Below are 18,145 nucleotides of genomic sequence, written 5' to 3'. Positions count from 1 at the left end.
TCTCAATCACTGAAAATTAAAATGGACTGCTCCATTTCAAGCACTGCTAAAAAGCAGAGTCAAAAAACCAAAAGTAAAGACTGATAAGATCTTAAAAAAGAGGCAAATACAAAAAGGCAATAAAAAGAGCATTCTTAAAGGTTATTTTCTTAGGACAAAAGAGTTTTCTAATTAAATGTTTTCTATTGTTTACAAAAAAGCAAGCAGCTGATGATAGTTGATGACAGAAGTAATCACTGATAAGCTAATTGGAAGAACAAAACTTAAGTCATTTTACCAGGCAGGGCAAAATGTTAAAGCCTCTATTAATTACAAGCCGACATGCCGGATCTGAACTGGCTGAAGTTGAACTGTCAGACTGCAATGGAAATTGTTAGCAGTGTCTTTCTGTCCTTTCAGTTAAAGCCCTTCATCTTATCAGCTAATGGCTTTTGTAGTTTATTCAAATCCTTTACTTGATTGCAGTGAATTGTGTTCCAGATCTGAAGGTGACTTTTTATAAGCTACAAAAATCACATAAAAAGTAAAGTTTCCAGCATTCAGAGGTGATGAAAACTTTCTGCCTGTGTTAATACAATTAGCAATTGTGGCAGATGGGGGACATTTTATATCTTCTCTATTAGAAGAAATGCAATACAGAATTAGCTGCTGATTAAATCACAAGAAGTAAACAACAGTAAACACTAAAAGACAATCTTTTCCTTTCTATGCAGGAACCTATTTTTTAAAAATCAAACAAATATTGAATAAAACAAATAGATATTGAATATATTCAAGTGCAGAAAATAAGAATTTGTACCGTTAATGAAAGCAATTTTTATTTAATATGGTATTTGCAATGAACAATGCTTCCTCTTGTATGGAAGGTTAGTACAAGAGTTAACAGGTGAAGGTTCCACTATAAGTCAAGCTCATAGACAACATACACTTGGTCATGTGTTGAGGGAATGTGCCAGTGAATTTGCTCAGGTCCTCACAGATATCTTTAATACATTTTTAAGCCAGTTGACCACCCCAATGTACTGCATATCCAGCACTATCATCCCGGTACCTAAGAAATTATCAAGGACTTGTCTGGATGACTACCCTTCCATAGCACTGACTTCTATTATCATGAAGTGCTTTGAAAAGCTAGTTGTGGCACACATAAAGTTCAGTCTTCCCAGCTCTTTGAACCCTTTGCTGTTTGACTATCTGACCAGCAGGTCCACCGAAGACACTAATTCTTCTCCTCTCAACCTCTCCCTTATACACGTGGATAAAAGAGGTACATCCAAGTTCATGTTCATGGTACATCCAAGTTCATGTTCATGGTACATCCAAGTTCATTCTGACAGTTCATGTCAGAATGCTGTCATAGTTGAGCATTTAACACAACTGTTTTCCAGAAGCTGATTGTGGAACTGAGTGGGTTAGGGTGGAACAACTCTCTCTGTATTTTGATGTGGGACTTCCTGACTGAGTGGCCCCAGTTGATTTGGATTGGCTTCAACACCTCCATCCCTATCACACTGAGTACTGGGGCCCCTCAGGGCTGTGTGCTTGGTCCCATTGTGACTCATGGCTGCACAGTCATGCATTACACCACTGTGCTAGGACTGATAACCAGGGATGATGAGTCCTCATAGAGAGAGGAGGTGGAGCAGTTAATAATTGTAATAATACATTTTATTTATATTGTGCTTTTTTTCCCATGCTCTAGGCACTGGCCATTTGGTGCATAGACAACAATCTGTCCTTCAGCATTGATAAAACTATAGGTGTTGTGCCGTGATAGCCATTATGGATGTGGTGAGAAGTCGAGCAATATGGCACCCTTTATTGGCTAACTAAAAAGATTACAATATGCAAGCTTTTGAGGCAACTCAGGCCCCTTCTTCAGGCAAGATCTTGCATTGATTGTTGATTTCAGGAAGAACCCACCTTGACCACATCCCAGTCTGCATCAATGACTCCACTGCGAAGATTGTAAAGAGTGCCAATTTCCTCGGTGTGCACATAACTGTGGACATCTCATGGACTAACAATACCATTCCATATATAAAAATGACAATCAGGGGACCTACACTTTTTGAGGCGGCTGAAACAAGCAAGACTCCCATCTCCTTTTCTCATCATGTTTTACAGAGGCACCATTGAGAGGGATCTGGCCAGCTGCGTTATTCTCTGATATGGAAACTGCAGCATGTCCAGCCACAACAGACTAGATAGTCAGCTCAGCAGAGAATATTATCGGGGTGCCTCTCTCTTCTCTTAAATACACGATCTCCAAATATTGCATCCTTGCACCCTTCTCACCCCTCTCATAGTTTCACCATTCCTTTGCCATCTAGAAAAAGTTACTACAAAATCAGAGATAGATCTGGCAGGTTATGCGATGGCTATTTTCTCCAGACTGTCAGTCTCCCCAGAAGAACTTCTAACCTTCCCAAACACCTTACAATGTCTTGCTCTGACTGATCTTTATCCCTCATGTCAAAATATCATTCACCACGCTGATCTGTGGAACTTGCATTAAATGGGTTTCTGTGTAACTGTGACAGTTACTCCTGTTGGCTTATTGCCTGTTTAAACAGTATGTGACATGGTTGTGTCTGTTTGCGCACACTGTCCTATCCTATTTCCACTATGTGTACGCTGTGGGCCCTGAGTGTCATCATTTTGTCTCTGTATACAGTTGAGATGACAATAAACTTTACTTTGATTTTTATATTCATTTTAGAATTCCATAAAGATAGAGTTTATTGTCACATATGTAGGGAGGACCTATGGGGGCACAGATGGAAGGAAATGCATCTTACCTAGTCTCTGACCTGTTTGCCTTTGAATAAAAGAAAGGTCACCAGAATTGGAGCAAATGACATCAACTCCATGTCACATCTGACTCCCCCTGTTCCAATGCAAACCTATAAATATGGACCATCCAAGGAGAAGAAGACCATCCAAAAAGATGTTGTCATTTGAGAAGATTGCAGAGTGGAAGACATATTTCTTTCCCAAATGGCAATTAAAAGAGCTTTTTCTCACTTGGGACCCTAAACCTCTTTATGACTAATGTCTTGTTATAATTTACAATATAAAATTATTATATTTGACTCAAGTCTGCATTCTTTAATTCACTCCGTCTGATTGATACATTTTTGCTGTTGTTATAGATGTCTGAAGAACTCCCTGCAGTTCATAAATGGCTGGAATCCATGGCACCCTATTCCCATCTCTGCTGCCATTTCTTTGATTGTCAGTGTCAAGGAGATTTTCTCTTCTTTCTACTGTACGTGTATTTTGTAAGAGACCACTACAGGGCTGATTGCCAATGTCTATATCCACAGCTATAAAGTGCTCTCTTTACCCATCATCCCCAAAAGTGCATGTCCTTATGTGCATTGAATGTGTCACCTATGTGTGTGTGAATGTCTGTTGTTTCCTCCTTCATAGGAAATTCAGTCTGAACACATTGCCAAAAAGACATGTGCTTGCCTTTCATTTTCTCACAGTGACCTATGAACTTGCAAAGTCATGTGCCATCATTTTCACTAACACTAGTCACAATGCCATGCATTTTTAAACTCATGTGCATTTCCAAAGAATTGCAATATTCTATTTATTTTGGTATTTATATATTTTTTACAATGGGAGTATAAACATAAAGAAAACAACTTCCACATTAAATTTCCACATTTAAGTACTTTTAAATATTAATTTAGAAGTGTGATCCATCAAAAGGTTGTTGCTGCATAGTTTACTCATTTGATTGATTGATAGCCAAAAATAATTAAAAATTTCCCCCTACCCTTCTCCCCATTGGCCCCTTGAAAGATTGTAGCATTCGCCATTTTTAGCTTTCGGAACGCTTTGGGAGATGTTAAATATCTCCTGAACCAATAAAGATATGTAAATCATTCAAAAAGATTGTTCTCAGCATAAACTGAGGATTCTTACAACATTCTCTGAAATCAATCATATTTTCTTTATAGCCCCGTAAAAATTCATTGCATATTGATTTTCACTAACTGCGAATTTTTTCAAGCAGTATAGGAAAGGTATAAAAAGTTGTTATTCACACTGTGAAGACATAAAAAAATGTATATAAAAATCTTAAAATCTACAAAACAGAACAGTTTTTTCAGTAACATCATCCATATGATATTAGTCCACCCACCAAAAGTGTTTTTTTGTGTTCAGTCTAGTTTTTGAGATGTGGTGCTTGATAGGTCAAAGAAAATATTGGTTAATATGTACATAACACTTGTGATGTATGGCCAGCAGCTCAACCTGGCTGGGATGCTAAGAGAATGAAAGGATGTGGGAAGGCAGCTACTTTTGGACACTGCCTCCCCCAAGACGCTAGATTCCCGCAGGGCATCCTGGGACTTGGAGTTCGGTTTGTCAGCCCTGTTTGTGCTGTGAGTGACGCCAAGGGGAGCTGTCGAAGGACCTGGGGAGTCATACTTTCCTTATAGCCTGGAAGTACTAATGGATCACATGGACGGGAACCCTGAAGTATTTCCTGGCTGACTAAAGAACTTGAATTCTCCATCTTACCTGGAAGTGCTGGCAAGTCACGTGTGAGGAACAACAGAAGCACTTCTGGGTCAGGCACTGAAGGACGGCTGAAGACCCAGCAAGCAAGCTGGAGTCGGGAGGTGTAGGACAGAGCTTGCTGGGAGGTTTGGAGGAGAGAATTGTATTTATTATTATTGTAATTTAAGATTTAATTGCCTGTTTATTGTGTCAGGGGTGCTTGAAGGCACTATTTATAGAAGAAAGAAGATTAAAAACACTTCTTATTGCTTTTACTTGGTGTCCTGAAAGTCTGTCTGTTGGGATTAAAGGGGCAATAGCGACCCCTAGCGTCCACGCATTTACACACTGTTTTAAAGAATAATAACATGTTAAATTTTGATTATATTCATTAAAAGTTAAAAAAAAGATCAACCATAGCCTTAAAAACACAAGAATACTATTTTTACATATAATTTATTTATTAAAAGTCAAAGTGCTAGGACTACTGAGTGAACAAAAGAGAAATCTCATTCTTAAGATTTTCTTCCATTTTTGTATACTCGATTTTGTTATGTGGAATCCAAGTTGATGTTCTTTCATCATTTGACTGCATGAAAGATGTGTCAGGACCAGCAGGAATGTTAAAGTTTATGTTCTGTGTAATTATTTTTCTGTCGTGTCCCATATATGTCTATCCCATCACCAGTCTAATGCCACAGATATAGAAAACATCATCCCTTTTTTAGAATCAGAACAAATGGTATGGATGTCACTTGGTGTTCTTTAAAGTACATAGATCTGGAGGGTATTTTTGTTAGGATTTGTTTTCACATATATAGTCCAAGATAGGGTACAATCATTGCATTGGGAAACTGGTCAAGTTTCTCTGCACCCTTTGGTTGCGTATTTCAGGACCGAGAGTGAGGTGAAATGCGAGAACTTCTGTGTTGTAAGTGACTATCTGTCTTCACAATACAATCGCAGAATAAGCTGCTGCAATAAGTGAATGAGCTCATTGGCCCCCACTTACCAAATTGTACTTTTTCTGATGGCTGTCATTACAGAGTTTGGGAGCATGTGCTGATAGCATGTTGCCGCACCCACCACACGCCAAACCACCTGGATTGGGATCCAAGTGCAGCGGGTGACACCTCAGCACAGTATAAAAATGTAAAAACTTCTGCAAACTGTACCAGCACTTGGCAGATTTTAGAGTTGATGCAGAATGGCATTTCTTTGCCACAGCACATGGAAGGAACATATATGATGGAATAGGTGGTACTAATAAAGCACCTGGTAAGGAAAGCTTCACTGTTAAAAAGAACAATAATATTTAAGGAGTCCATTTCATTTTGATTGAAAGGCCCAAAAAACCCTTGATAAGCATAATAAAAACTTCATGAAGTTGACAGGAATACTAAAATCCTAACAAAAACAATCTATGTACTTTAGAGCACCAAGTGAGATCCATACCATCTGTTCTGGTTTGTAAAGGATGGTGCTGCCTGCATCTTTGCCTTGAACTGGAAGGTTGGATGCATACAGGACACAACAGACATGAGGTCACACATAGACTTTATATCCCTCCTGTTTCTGACACATATTTTGTGCCATGAAATGATGAAAGAACAGCAACATTGCTTACACATAACAAAGCTGAGTATTCAATCCGGAGGAAAATCTTAAGAATGAGATTTTGCTTCTTTTCTTCAGCAGTCTAAATGTTTTGATATTTAATAAATAAAAGGCACAGTGTGTAAACAGAGTATCAAAAAACATAACTGACTTCAGAGCATATGGTAAGTGAAAAAGAATCCACAGTTTATGCTAAGAAAAGCCTTTTTTTAAATGAGTTCATCATTTTATCAATTTAGGAGATATTTGACATGTCACATAGGCTTGCAAATGCTAAAAATGGTGAGAGTGGCTAGCAGAGAGGTGAGGTTGGGAGCATGTGCTAATTTACAGTGCAATGCCGCACTTGACCCAAGTGCAGCAGGTGACACCTCGGCACCACATTGGAACAGTGGGAATTTCTTTATGGTGGCTGTAGTGCGAATCCTGCCACCAACCCCCAAATTCTCCCAGTAAGTTGGACAACCTGCTTGCTGTAAGAAAGGCACTTTATTGTGCCCGACCCAGCACAGACTCACACGGAGGCACGTGTAAAAACACACAAAGACTTTTATTTTCTTCACCTGTGGGGCACGTCTTTCCCGTGAACCCCACAGGCACAACACAGTCCAAAATAGCACAAGCACAAAATACACTCCCTTCTGGAACCACCACTCCTCTCGTCTAGCTTCATCCTCCTCCTCCCATCTCTGGCCACTGAGTAGTGGTTGCTGGCCCCTTTTATAGCCCACCAGGTGCTTGATCAGCTGCTTGACATCAACAATGATGGATGGATTAAAAGGCAGAATTCTACGTGACCATCTTCATCAAGCCCTTCCGTGAGAACCCTAAATCCAAAGAGGACTGTTTCATTTATGTTAGGTAGAATGCCCAGAGGGGACTGGGCGGTCTCATGGTCTGGAATCCCTACAGATTTTATTTTTTCTCCAGCCGTCTGGAGTTTTTGTTTTTTCTGTCCCCTCTGGCCATTGAACCTTACTCTTATTCGATGTTAATTAATGTTGATTAATTTTGTATTCTTATTGTGTCTTTTATTTTTCTATTCTTTATTATGTAAAGCACTTTGAGCTACTGTTTGTATGAAAATGTGCTATATAAATAAATGTTGTTGTTGTTGTTTCTGGTTGCACTTCAGGGTGAGGCTGAAAACTCACCCAGCCAGGCTCAGGGACCCATGCAGCACCCCCCTGGCGGCCACCCCAGATCCCAACAGGGCTGTGGAGAACTTTATCTCCTATGGAGCCCTGCAGGAAGCTGAGGCACCACCGTCAGCCAGGGAGGCTGCCACCAAGTGTCCCGGGGGAGATTTTGAGCAGTCCATGGTTGCTCCCACGCAACATACGTCGAATGGGCGTCCCGGGCAGGCATGGGATCCGTCTGTTCGCCACATTGCAATTTAACGTCATACCCAGGACAAAGTAATTGGTGGTTAAGGGCCTTGGTTAACACTTCTAGTATTTACAGGATTCAAACCAGCAACATTTTTGATTGCTGGCGCAGATCCTGAGCCTCAGAGTCACCATTACAGAGAGCAAAGTATGGGAAAAATCTGGCAAACAAACAACAAAGGAATGGGCAAAGTTTCAGATTTTAAAAAAATCAAGCAGCACACCACCTAGATCAGGGGTGGGCAAAGCCATTCCTGGAGGGCCGCAGTGATTGCAGGTTTTTGTTCCAAACCAATTGCTTAATTGGAAAACAATTGCTGCCAATAAATTAATTTCATGGCTTTTTAAGTGCTTTAACTCTTTTATGTCAAGTCATTTTCCTTTGTAAGCATATCATCCAAATGATTTGAAGGCTAAAATGGATGAGTAAATCTCAGTCTTTCACTTTTTTCTCTTCACTTTCCTTCCAAGTATTTAATTAAACCAAACAATGCATGATAAATCCACACAGGTGTAAATGGAAAAAGCAAAACAGAGAACTGCTGGTTTATTTTGTCATTTGCATCTTACTGCTAATATTGAGCAATTAAACAACGAGAATACTGTTAAGACTAAAATAAGCAATAAGGGTTCAAAATCTTAACAAGCGAGACAACTAAAGTGAAGCAGAAGTGTTACTTGAGCAATAAGTGCTTCCTCTTAAGCAACTGGGTTGGAACAAAAACCCACAGCCACTGTGGCCCTCCAGGAAAGACTTTGTCCACCCCTGACCTAGATGAACCTCCATGAAGTAAGCCACTGGTGATTTTGTTGTGAACGTTGTGCAATTTGTGTGAGGTTACCGCAGTGAGTCAGAGGCAGGGATGGAAACATCTGCCTTGTGTTTTACAGTCACTAGGTCAAACTGTCTATAAAAATACATTGAAAGAAAATTTCAATTAAAATAGTTAAAAATGAAATGCTGCTTGATGCCATAAGTAGTTGGAAGTTATGGTAGTATAGAGATTGGAGAATGGTGGAGATTTGGGGCCTGATGTCTGTGTGGAGTCTGTATGTGCTCCTTGTGTCTGCCTGGCTCCGTTTGGTTAATCTACAGTAGTGTTCTCTTACTTCCCAAAGGTTAATTAACTTATTAGTAACTGGCAGCCTAATCAGTGTTTGTTACTTCTTTGTTTTAAATGTTTTTGGAGTAGACTGTTGCTTCCTAGTGCCCCTGTTACTTACACCATGATTACCACACACTAGTTTATGCATAAATCTGTGTGCCTCATGATGGTAGGGCACCACATTCAGGTAAGTGCAAGGGTTTAATAATACCTTGTTCAGAAAAAGACTGAATATATTTAAAACCCTGCAGCCACTCTGAGCCTGTTTATTATTGTATGCATATAATCCAGGTGTTTGTCGATTCACGGGAGCAGCTTCCCTACTAAATAGAATTCTCAAAGTGTCTTTCACCTCCAGTTTACTTTCCTTTCTAAATCAAAAACCACATTTCTGATCTCTCAATCATCTGTTGTTCAGATCTTCATTATAATCTGTGATCCCTGGAGTGTTAAGCTCCCTCATTTTAGGGCACTTAAATTAATCACATGAAAGTACGCTTTGCATCCAATTATCCTATAGGACCTGAAGTTGCATCGTTTTTTCCTTGTTACTTTTCTTTTTATTTACTTTTACTTTTATTTTTTTAATCTTATTACCGTACTCCACCATTATGGAATATCTTCCCAGACATTGCCACATTGTGAGTTGGTTGAGTACAGCTATTTTATTAGTAGTAATGATGCTGTTAGTAATGTAATGTTGGTAGTCATTTGGTTTATAACCTTTTATATAATCACACAAGCTGTATAACAGAGGTTGTCGCTATCAAAAATTTGTCCAATCTTTAGATCAAAGATTATAAAAAACAACAAAGTCCTAGCATTAGAGCAGAAAAGGATTTAGGACTTGACAATGGATTGTTAATGTCTTCACGTTTGGTTTGATATTTGGTTCCCTATTAACACAGGCTAAAATTACTACGTGCCTAGCAGCTTTTCTCTTGCTTTTCCCCTTTGAAAATCTGTCATTTTTTCATTACTGCTTTTCTCCATTTGTCCTTTTGCACTTGCCTTTTTTCATAACAGTCATTTAATAGATAAAGGTGACTCAGACTGGACTGATGGATGGATGACTGATGGATGAATGACTGATGTGACGCAAGTTGCCTCCTTCTTTAACCCTGGAGTGCTGAAGCAGGTTGGAAAATGGTTAGATGGGTTATATTCAGTATACAATTTCATAATAAATTCTGTCTCAAATTTATAAACCATACATGATTTGTGCTAAAACCTTTCTTTATATTCTACCATACAACATTGCAGAATGCTGTTGTAACAGTTCATGCCTCACGTGTAGCAGGTCTGCTCCATCCTGGACTTAAGCCCATTGCCCTCCCATGGAGTTCAAAAATAAATGACTTAGCTTGATGAAATAAAAGAATATTCTGTAAGTTCAGGAAGCTCTCCTCACTCTGCTTAAGAGTTTTGACACTAATATTACCATATCTCCTGTAGCAGGTGTCACAGGCGTGTGTATGGGAGGGAGCTTAAGAGCTCTAGTGATGGTAATTACCCATCAAACCAAGGGGTTGGCACGGTGTTCTGATGCCTCCTTTCTTCCTCCCTCTACCAGAATGGAAGATTTACCCTTCTGAACCACTTCCTGACTGGAATCAATAATGACCGGAAGTCCGGCCATTTTGAAATCGGTTCTATTTTGAGCTCTTGTCTAAAAAGACGCATCCGCAACTTGTTCTGTGTATTTCACACTTGCAATTATTCTAATTGTATGGCTTTACTAGGGTAGTTCCCCAAAACTTTGATTTTGTCTCCTCTTTACACAGGCTATCACGTTACCTCTGTTATATTGTTTTAAGATATATTTAATATATAATAATATTCATCCATGCATCCTTCCATTCATTTAAGGAAACCGCTTGTTCCAATTTTATGGCCTTTTATGTCAGCTTCAGTAGATAAGTTTGAATGTGGCAACAATCCATAGTGGGACTCATTCATTACTCTCGGCCAGCATAGAAAAAAATTTAATCAAACTGTCTTGTTTAGATTCTAATACATTATACAATTATACTGTATATATGAATCATCATTAAAATAATCATCATCATTTTCTCTCTTGATGAGTGTCAATGTTGCAAAACTCAGTACATTAGCTGGCCTGATGAGGCCACCTTCTTAATTTTCAGCTAATATTGTATGTGACTAATGTGTGCCTAGAATGAGTCTGCACCTCTCTACACTGCACACTATACAAGGGTTAGACACCCAGCCATTTCTTGAAATAGTTCCTTCCTCTTTAGGAAATATTGGATAAGATTCCTTAATTGGCAGCTTAGGTGTAAGACAGGAACGCATTTTTGTTTGAGATACAGTTTGACTGCCAGATTCACAATTATTTTAGTCATCAACCAACCTACCCTGCACAACTTTGGCATGAAGGAGGAAAAGTGGACGAGATGGAGGAAAACATGAAAGAAGGCAAGGACCAGTCCCTGCATTTGAACCGGAGTCTGATGCAGCAGTGCTGACCCCAGTCCACATGGATCAAAGTACAAGGAAGGACTACTAAGCCGATGCTAAAAATGATTAGAGCAGAGCTTTAAGCCTTCAAGTTAATCCACTGTAATGTTGTCACAGTCACTGGCAGTAAAGCACATGGACGTTTGTGGTGCATGTGCTTGCATTTTGTTGGAAATGTTGAATCCTACAAGGTTTTGAAAAAAGAGATCAACAAATGAGAATGAATTTAATACTTTTTTCACTCTATTGCTGCTGTTTTCTTTTGCAAATATACAATAGCTTCCATAAAAGTGAAATGTTTTTAAAGAACTAGTACAACTACACATCTGCAGAAGATAATCAGCAACTTTTTTTTTGGTACCCTTTCATATTTAAAGAAGGTTGTTTCATTGTACTTACTTCAAGATGTTTAAATTATATTGCATTCAAACAAATTCAAATGGGATGTTCAACAGAAAATACAAAGTCACATTTCAATAGTTTTGAACAAAGCCTTCCACTCTTCCTAACACTTGACAGGTGTTTTTTTTTTTTTACATTTTGTATTGTGACTTCTTTAATTTTATATTTCCTTGCCTGGTCCTTGAATAACAAAAACAAAAATTCATTATCCTAAGTTTGATTGCAAAGTACAAACCCTTCTTAGAATTTGTCAGTGAGTTTTATTTTATTCTGGCACAGGATTCCTAACTGAACAACAAAGGTGGGGTTTGGTTTATGTAGCTTCTGATATTTTTAAATGGCAGATGGCAAAGCAGGGGTTTGTGAGGAGAATTCATGTCTAAAATAATTAAACATCAAGCATTCAAAATACAGTATAATTATGGCATTGTATGCTTTTTTGAAATAAATTATACAGTATATGACATATGTGTTGCAAATGACCTGTTTCACTGTCCATTGTTCATTCCTACGTTGGACCCGATACTTGAGGCAGGCTTGGTCCCCCTATGGCCCTGCTATCAATAGAGTGGGTACATTAAAAGGATTGGATGGAAAGATAGATTTGAAAATGGATGTGCATTTGTAATACAAATCCTACTCTCTATTTGCTCTCTTACCATTTTTATAAGGAAATATTAAAGTAGTGACATAGTAGGTAAGACTTTGGACTGCAGACCCTGATGCTGTTGGTTCAAATCCCACTGATATGACCATGAGCAAGTCACTTCACCTGCCTGTGCTCCAATTGGAAAAACAAATGAAATGTAACCAATTGTATCTCAAATGATGTAAGTCACCTTGGATAAAGGCATCAGCCAAAAATTAATAAGTAATAATTAGCATGAAATGGCCAGGATTATGGTTGAAGGCATCTTTAGACCTGAAGAACGTCATTGTAATGACTTGTCATCCAACTGCATGGGTTTCTTTGTGCCAAATGAGTGCTTTAGGTGGGTTTGTTGTAACAGAGTCCATACACACCTTATATACAGGTAAACACTTTGAATCAGACCAAATTTATCCTGCTATTGTAACAGAGACTGATGGGATGTATAGACAGCAGATAATATTTTCATATGACTGAAATGGTCCTGTACCACACTCAGGCTTGGTTCCTATTTTGTACCTGCTTTAATCCTGGTAGACATGGTTCCTGTGATGCTGAATTGAATAAAGCATTGGACGGGTTGATAGATGGACTGGTAGTCTAATTTATCCAAACACCAGCCTAGCTCCCAGAAGCTAGGATAGACTTCAACCATCAACTGGATTGGTACAACTTTAGAAAATGGATGAATGAATGGATGCACATTTAAAATACTCTTGATCCCAAACCAAGTTTTTTTTTTTCCCTCCAATGCTGCTAATAAACAGTGCACTGTTGTTTCCAACATTTTCAGAAAATGGATGAATATTTGTATCACACATTCTTCACTATGTGGCTATTGTGTTAGTTTTTCAGTTGATGGTAGCCTGTTAATAAAACTCCATAAATCATTTAATGAATGGTGGAAAGCCCACTTGTAGTTTAGTACACTTATGAAGAGGAGAACTGGAAGAAAGAAGTCTACCTCATGACCAAAAAAGAATGCAACTGCTTTTCTGTGGAGAAGAAGTGGAAGATAAACAAGAGTTCTAATACTAAGTAAGAGAAGTTTGAAAGTTTCCTAAAAGTACGTTTGTCATCTTTAGGTAGAGGTTGGGAGCATGGGCTGATTACAGTGCATTGCTGTACCCACCACACAACGAACCACCCGGATTGAGATCCGAGTGCAGCTGTGTAACGGGTGACACCTTAGCACCACACTGAAGAGTGAGATGTTTTTTACTGTGGCTTGAGGGCCAATCCTGCCACCAACTTACAGGTTTCCCCTGCAAGTTGGAGGACCTGCTTGCAAGGCATCTTTAGGTACATATGAGAGGCGTTCAAATATAAACAGGAATATATGAGCTACGCTTTATTTATTAAATATAATGAAATGACTTACACACCATTTTTCTGTGTAGTCTCCTGCCACTGGAATACATACACTTGTTCCAGTGTTCAGGAAGCTCCTAAATCCTAGAAGAGTTGAAGTCTTTTGACTGCATGTTGACCCATTCTTGCACAGCGTCAATAACCTCCCCATTCGACTTAAATTTCTTCCCTCCTAAAAATTCCTTAAGTGGACTGAAGAGATGATAGTCCCTCTCTGAATGATTTGCACCAATCATACACTCTAGACTGAGAGAGAGAAACGCTCATCCCCAAACTGATTGTTACTGTAAATGTCGAATAAATCTGAGATGGAATGACTTCTTAATTTGTCAAAAAATTAATAATAATGTGCTGCACACCACTACTGTGTACCTCCTGCTCTGACATGTTGATTACAACGGACAGAAAGGGGGAAGAGCAACTAGCACAATTAACAACAAGTTCATGTATGTGTGTGTTTGTCCAATGAAGCATGTCTACCTTGCCCTATTTATAAGAATAGAGCATGAAAATTCCTGCTCACTGAACACTCCTCATATTTCTGAAATCTAGGCAGTATTCATATTTAGCATACATCCCACTAGACAGGCTCAAAGCAATGTACCATTTTGCAAATATTATATTATTAAAATATACTGTAAATATATATAAAATCATGGAATATATCTACTGTATTATGCATATCAATTGCTGTTTTTTTCACTCTTAAAAATATTATTAAACATCTTAGTGATGGTGACAAATGGCAAAGGTGGTGGAGTTTATACAGCTCTCCAAGTCAATACAGCCCTGGAAGCCCTTGGCCTGGCAGGGCTGGCAAAGTTTAAGAGACTTTTGCCAAGTGAGTGTGCCGCTCAGTTCATCCCCGGACATTCTACAACAGTGCAGAGTACAGAGGAGAGTCAAACAGTGACCTGATGCTGACTCAGTCACAAGCGATGGCATTGTCTCTTAAACACTCCACGGTGACGGTGGTCCCATTTGAAGCCCGTGGGATGGCAGCACAGGTAAAAAAAAAAAAAAGCTGTGGTTTAGGGGAATAGTGTGTGTCCCTTAATATTTTATTCATCAATTCTTCCATTTTCAGGACAATTTAGACATTCAACCTGCAAATGTTTGAATTGTGAGATGAATTCAAAGCATGAAAAGAAGGCAAATGTGGAAGTGACCAGAATAGGATCCAGGAGTTGAGAGAGCACAGTACTAGTTACAGTGCCAGTGTGGTAATGTAAGGTTTTCAACAAACAGAAGGAAAACATTTCTGAGCTTTTTTTTTTTAAACTTAACTTCTGAACAGCTCCCAGTTTAATATTAGGGCTTTACTTTTTCACTTTTAATTGACTCTATCTGTTATTACCTAGTAAAGACTACATTACTGGTTCTTGCTACAGTAGTACTTCTACAGAAATGATGTTCTTTTATTTATCATATGTAATCAAGCCTATATGTTTACAAAAGCTTCTTCTCCCATAATAGTTCTTATTTATCCCATTATTGAGATTTATGTTGATTCACTTTTCCAATAGATGCACTGTTAATTAACTTTAGCCACTGAGCTAAAACCAAGTAGAGTATCTCATTTGTGTTAAAAGTAGAAAGAGGCTGGATAAAGTCACTCACCCTGTCCTCTTCTGCTCTTAAATCTGGCATGGTGCTGATACAAAGGCTAACAACTGTGATGGCCACAAAAACGACTGAAAGGCAGGCAAATACTTTTCCTGGGAGACCAGACTGGGGATTTTCCACCATGTCTCTCAGCTTATTCATATAAATGCCATATTTAGTGTTGTCCACCAGAACATGCTCATGGTTTTTGATTCTACGGGCTTCTTCTCGTCTTTCCATTTCTGCAACATCTTCCAGCCTGGTGTACAACTTTTTTTTGCAGCATCGTTCCATGTGAGTCACCTCGAGACCCCAGTAAGAAAGTTCCTCGTAAAAAGACAAGGCACACATCTCTCGTAAAAGACGTAGCTTCCCAGCTGAAAGAAAGTTCAAGATCACTCTGAAGGCAGATGGGCTCCTGTCAAAGAAGAACTCATTGGCAATTTCATCATAATCATCACAGACCTGAACAATTTCCTCATAATTGCTGCATAATTTCAGTTTACCCAGACGTGTGAGGGGAAACTCATCCAGGGTGCTCCATGGAATAACGTACCGATTGCCTCCCACATTAATAATGATCTGGTGATTCTGGTCAACTGTGTATGTCTTATCTCTAGAGTATAGTCTTCTGGCCCTTTGGTAGTAAACCCCTTTGATGGTCTGAGTTTCGGGGATGCTGGTAAATTCATGATCAAGGCTACTGCTGTCACTGAGGCTTAAATTACTGTAGTCCTGGTCTCCAGTTCCCGAGATAATCGGCATGACGAAGTTAAGGATCAGAGTGCAAGATCACCAAGATCAGATAAAGCAGCACTTAAGGTGTAGCAAGGAAGAGAAAAGGAAAGAGCAGGCATTAGCAGGCATACTTTAGTTTCAGTATACTTTGACTGTGTAATAATTTTGAACTAACAGTGTGAGGGCATTTTTCTCATATATTTGGCACTTTATCTCTCTTTAGTTTTTACACTTCTGGCAGCTGTAATGCATCTAAAATGAATAAATGAATGAGTGAATCACTCAATCTCTTTCTTTCTTTCAAGGCATAATACTAAAAATCATCTGGTTAACGTATAATTATATTCTAACTACATAGTGTAAGTATAGAATTAGTTAGGTATAATTTAAATACATGTAAAATTATTTTAATTGCATATGGTGCACTTCTCATTGACAAGGTCAGTGTGCAGTGCGTAATTTAAACATATTTTATAGTTAGAATAAAACACCAAAGGGCATTCAATGAAAAATGCATACATTTCATAATCTATAGATTTATTTTTCTATAGGGAAAGACTTTTTCCTTTGCATAACTTTAATTCAATTTAAAGTGATACATATGGCAAACAAGCCATATAAAGTAGCAAGGATGTCATTCACAGCCAGGTCTGCATTCCCAGGGGCATATTGTACATTTTTTTCTACTATTTTTAACTCAATTTTCTTCAACTACATGAATCTATAAGGTAACTACAACAAAACAAGAAGGATATTTTTTCAGATTTTTTTTTAAAACTGAAAGGAGAAAGAAAGTTTGCTCTTACCATTGTTTGGGAAGACAGGTTTATTTTGTCTTCTCTTTCCTTACAATGTCCTCTCAGATATACAATATGCAGTACTTAAAAGTATTCCTGCAGCGCTATGGCATGTTTCTCCAAGACATTCCCAAAATCTCCTCCTCTCGCTACAAGAGTGTGCATCATTTGCTAGCTCCATCGCATCCTCTGCCTGTTAGAATAAACTGTGTTGTTTCAGCAGCAGCGGCAGCAGCAGCAGCAGGAGCAGCTAAAGGGCTTCTGTGGACACAGGCACTCAGCTGACTTGGTTGCTCTGTGCTTTCCCAGAGGAGACACTGGCAGAGATGGAGTCAAGGAAAAAATTTTTTTTCCCCTCTCAATATTTGTCGTTCAGCATTTGATTTTCCATGTTCTTGAAATGCATGTTTTCACAATCATCTGTAAACAGAAACAAACACACGATTATAAGATTTGCCAGCTGTTGTGACCAATCCTGTCTGGTTTATTGTCACTCACCCTGATGGTAAAATAAAACAGATTAACTCATTCCAATTGTGCATCCTCTTAACCTTTTCTCTTGACTTCGATGTAACAGCTGTGCGCTGTCATTATTAACCTCTGCTTAACAGACAATGTGCCTGTGTTTAACATATTCATTTTCACGTGGCTCATTTACTTTGAGACAGATACATATCACGGAGGCGAAGATGATTGGCTATAAGCCCCAACGGCCCCCCCACCACCTGCCCAATATCAGCATTTTAGTACTGCTTTTTTAATCAATGTAAATGTTTCAAGAGCTCCATATAATGAAATGAAATGAAATGAACATCACTAGTAAAGCAGTGTTCACATTCAGTGCAACATACAGTAATCATTCTGCTAGATCACTATCTTTACTAGAAAATGACATTGCACAAACTTTACTGCATTTACACGTTTGAACAGTTTTCTCCATCTTCTGATTTCCATAAATAATGATTGTTGGAGACAGCAGTGGAACATTGGAATGAGTTTGCAATCCCATCTAGAATATGGTTCAGATCACACCACACATGTGATGTCAAGGTATACGCACTGGAATGCTCTATGGACAGGATGAGGTCACTCCTTGGCCTAAGTTACTACCAGTCTTACAGATAACTGGGAGACTGATGCCACTGTACTTGCGACTCCTGCATGGTTGCCTGGTGCTTGTAGTCTTCACAGGTAACCCACAGAATAGAGATTGCAGGCACTGGTAGAGGGAGCTGGCCCGAATACCTATTGGATATTTTGACACGAGACCAGAAATACTCTCAGGTCAGGCCTTAAAGTGCATTGTAGCCCCATCCAGGAGAGCCTGCAGTCGATGGAATTGGAGGTAAGAGCACACTTAGCAATACTTGGCCAAAAGGGTTTGGAGGTGAGAGGAGGTGTGCTGAAAAGAATTTGAGAGACTAGGAAATCCTCACTAGTTACATAAGTAGGATTAGGTAGTTGGGTCAC

At 38.9% G+C, this 18,145-nt stretch overlaps 1 protein-coding gene across 1 annotated transcript in view; it reads right to left on the bottom strand.

Moving 5' to 3' along the window:
- Positions 1–16,786, bottom strand: part of kcng4a (potassium voltage-gated channel, subfamily G, member 4a) — a 32,965-nt gene extending 16,179 nt beyond the window's left edge. Inside the window, exons 1-2 of the mRNA XM_039762468.1 lie at positions 16,685–16,786; positions 15,156–15,956 (exon numbers count right to left, since the gene is read on the bottom strand). Coding sequence (XP_039618402.1) covers positions 15,156–15,905 — 750 coding nt within the window. The 5' untranslated portion in view covers positions 15,906–15,956; positions 16,685–16,786. The remainder of the gene's footprint in view (positions 1–15,155; positions 15,957–16,684) is intronic.
- Positions 16,787–18,145: the final 1,359 nt, after the last annotated feature.

The sequence above is a fragment of the Polypterus senegalus genome, chromosome 9, assembly GCF_016835505.1.
Source record: "Polypterus senegalus isolate Bchr_013 chromosome 9, ASM1683550v1, whole genome shotgun sequence".
NCBI lineage: Eukaryota > Metazoa > Chordata > Cladistia > Polypteriformes > Polypteridae > Polypterus > Polypterus senegalus.
This window is presented reverse-complemented; position numbering and strand designations above follow the sequence as displayed.